The 2,489-nt window shown below is 35.5% G+C and overlaps 1 protein-coding gene across 1 annotated transcript; it reads right to left on the bottom strand.

Moving 5' to 3' along the window:
- Positions 1-744: 744 nt before the first annotated feature.
- LOC101280831 (anaphase-promoting complex subunit 10-like) lies at positions 745-1,926 on the bottom strand. Its single transcript, XM_049715060.1, has 3 exons — positions 1,716-1,926; positions 1,337-1,434; positions 745-1,285 (listed from the first exon to the last, which is right to left on the bottom strand). Exons 1-3 carry the CDS (start codon positions 1,924-1,926, stop codon positions 755-757), a joined length of 840 nt encoding a protein of 279 aa, XP_049571017.1. The 3' UTR covers positions 745-754.
- Between the last annotated feature and the right edge of the window lie 563 nt (positions 1,927-2,489).

Consider the following 2,489-nt stretch of genomic DNA (forward strand, 5'->3'; position numbering starts at 1 on the left):
AACAAGCATGACAATACAGAAACAGACCCATAGATACAGAGAACAAATAAGTGGTTGTCAGAGGGGAGGAGAGTGGGGGAATGAAAGGAAAGAAAAGGTAACTAACTATGTGAAATAATGTGTGTGTGTGTACATCACATTGTACACCTTAAATATATATAATTTTTTGTCAATTGTACCTCAGTAAAGCTGAAAAAAGGAAAAAAAAGGAATAAGAAGACTTTAAGTATTATTTAGATTGGGACAGTAAAACACAAAGTTCTTTTGACTTCTCTATTTAAGAATATGACAGTGTTGAAGGGAATATATATGATATGAGAGAAGATAGGAAAAATTGTGAAGAAAACAAAGAAGAAAATGAGGAGGGAAGTGCCATGGTTGGAGATTGGAGCCTGTGGAAAGAGGCAAGTGGGAAATTCCTTAGGGCAGATGGTTAAATATCTTTTAAGAAAAGGTATTTCTAAAAATCAAATTTAAGTTTGTTATATATGCATACCCAAGCTCTCAATTAAGTCATAACCAAAAAAATTACATATACAAAACATAAAATTAAAAAAAAACAAAAAAGGAAAAGTGAGAGCCAGCACGTATAAACTTTTTTTTGACCCAAAAGTTATTTATTAAACTTACAATAAAATATTTTTCAATGCATTAAAAAATTGCAAAATAATTGATGCATTTTTCAATAAAGATACCAGATTTAATATTTACTGACAAGATAAAGATATGTTTAATGACTTGTTCTATTTCAAGGTCACCTTATTGAGCGATACATCATGAAATCAGTAGTTGTACATGTAGGAAATTTACCAATGGAGCTTTCTTCCACGGGTGTGTATATTTTAATTTGTCTCATGTGGGTATCTCTTCCGTTCTGATGATTGGCTAGAACAGCAATCTGTATCATGAATGTACGAGTTGGCTTCTTATGATTATCAGTTAAGGGAACGTGAATCCAGCCACTTGGTTGCACCAATTCAAGTTGCCGGATTTCTTGAAGATTATGAAAATTATTTCCTACTCTGACTGAGATCTTGCTTGGAGTATAGCTTTCATCAGATTTGTAGTCCGCATAAATACATAATGTCTTCACTGTTGTTTTTCTTCTGAATTGGATGTTCACTAAATGAGGCTGGGAGCCATCTGACTGCCAGTAAGTTTCTAGATTGTCATCTCGTAATTGATCCACTTCAAATCCTGGTTTGCAAGATGAGAGAGCACATATAAACTTCTGGTATTCTTTGGAGGGTGTATTCAACTCTCTGTCCTGCTGTAGCACTGTCTTCTAGTCTTATCATAAAACTGGATCACCAGATCACATGGACAGTTTGTATACTCTCTCGGGAGGATGAGATGTCTCTACAGTGTATTTTGGAACTCCATCAGTAGAGACCTCTGATTCATTGAGGATTCCAGAGAATGCCAACTTGAAACCTAAAAACAATTACGATAAATTTGAGGAACTTCAGTATTAATTTAGCATTGAATCCCATGACCTGGATGCTACTTCCCGAAAAATTTTGGCAAAGAATGCTTATAGTATTATCCTTGTGGTTGGAAACTTCTCAACAAAGCAACACACATAGATGAAAGCAATGCTTTGATGGACTTTTTGAGAAGGATTCAGTTTCATCTCCATCTATGACTACATGCCCAGAATCATATAAACAAAGACTTCACAATTTAGCTGATGTTCCAAGATTGAAATTAGTTGCCTTGGTTCTCCTTGTTGAATCCCAGAAGATGGGCTGAATTCAGGAAGCACTGTGCCTTTGCACTGCTGAAGCGTGCTTTCAGTGTGTCCAGCAAAATGGTCCCAGAACACCAGCAGAGCCACAGAGAGCTGGAAAACACTTTGGGACTAGTAATGAGAACCTTTAATGATTCCTTTCTAAAGTCCTCTTTAAAATCCTCTCTAAAATCCATTTTCTGATCCTTACTGTCAAGAAGAATAATGGGTAATGCATCTATACCTATATTTTGTGGAATATAAATTTTTCTCCCTTTTATTTAGGTATAAAACAACCAAGTTTTAGCGCAGGTATTTTTTTGTAGCTATGGCACTTAACAATTTTTTCACCATCATTTGAATCAGTTTGACTTCCCAGTGACTGATGTACAGCAGACAAATACTTCACTATACCTGAGAGTGAAATTAAATCGACTAGCCACACACTGCTAGCTCTAAACTTGGAATTCTTGTTGACAATAAAAGATTACAAAATATCTTGCTTTAGAGCCTATGGTAAATAATTTCAGATATAATCATTTTATGCATTGTCCCCCTTGAGGCTCTGAAATATTCGCAGTATCTCTCCACACAGTCTACACTAGGACACAAGCACACTCACTCACTTGCTCATCTAAGTTAATATTTTACTCTTGTTTCTTTAGTCTAAATGCCCTTCCCCTAAATTTCAAGTCTCATCCCTTAAATCTGGGCTCTACTGCTCATTCTTCCATACACTCTTTTCCTCATTCTCCTTGTA

The sequence above is a fragment of the Orcinus orca genome, chromosome 9, assembly GCF_937001465.1.
Source record: "Orcinus orca chromosome 9, mOrcOrc1.1, whole genome shotgun sequence".
Classification (NCBI taxonomy): Eukaryota; Metazoa; Chordata; class Mammalia; order Artiodactyla; family Delphinidae; genus Orcinus; species Orcinus orca.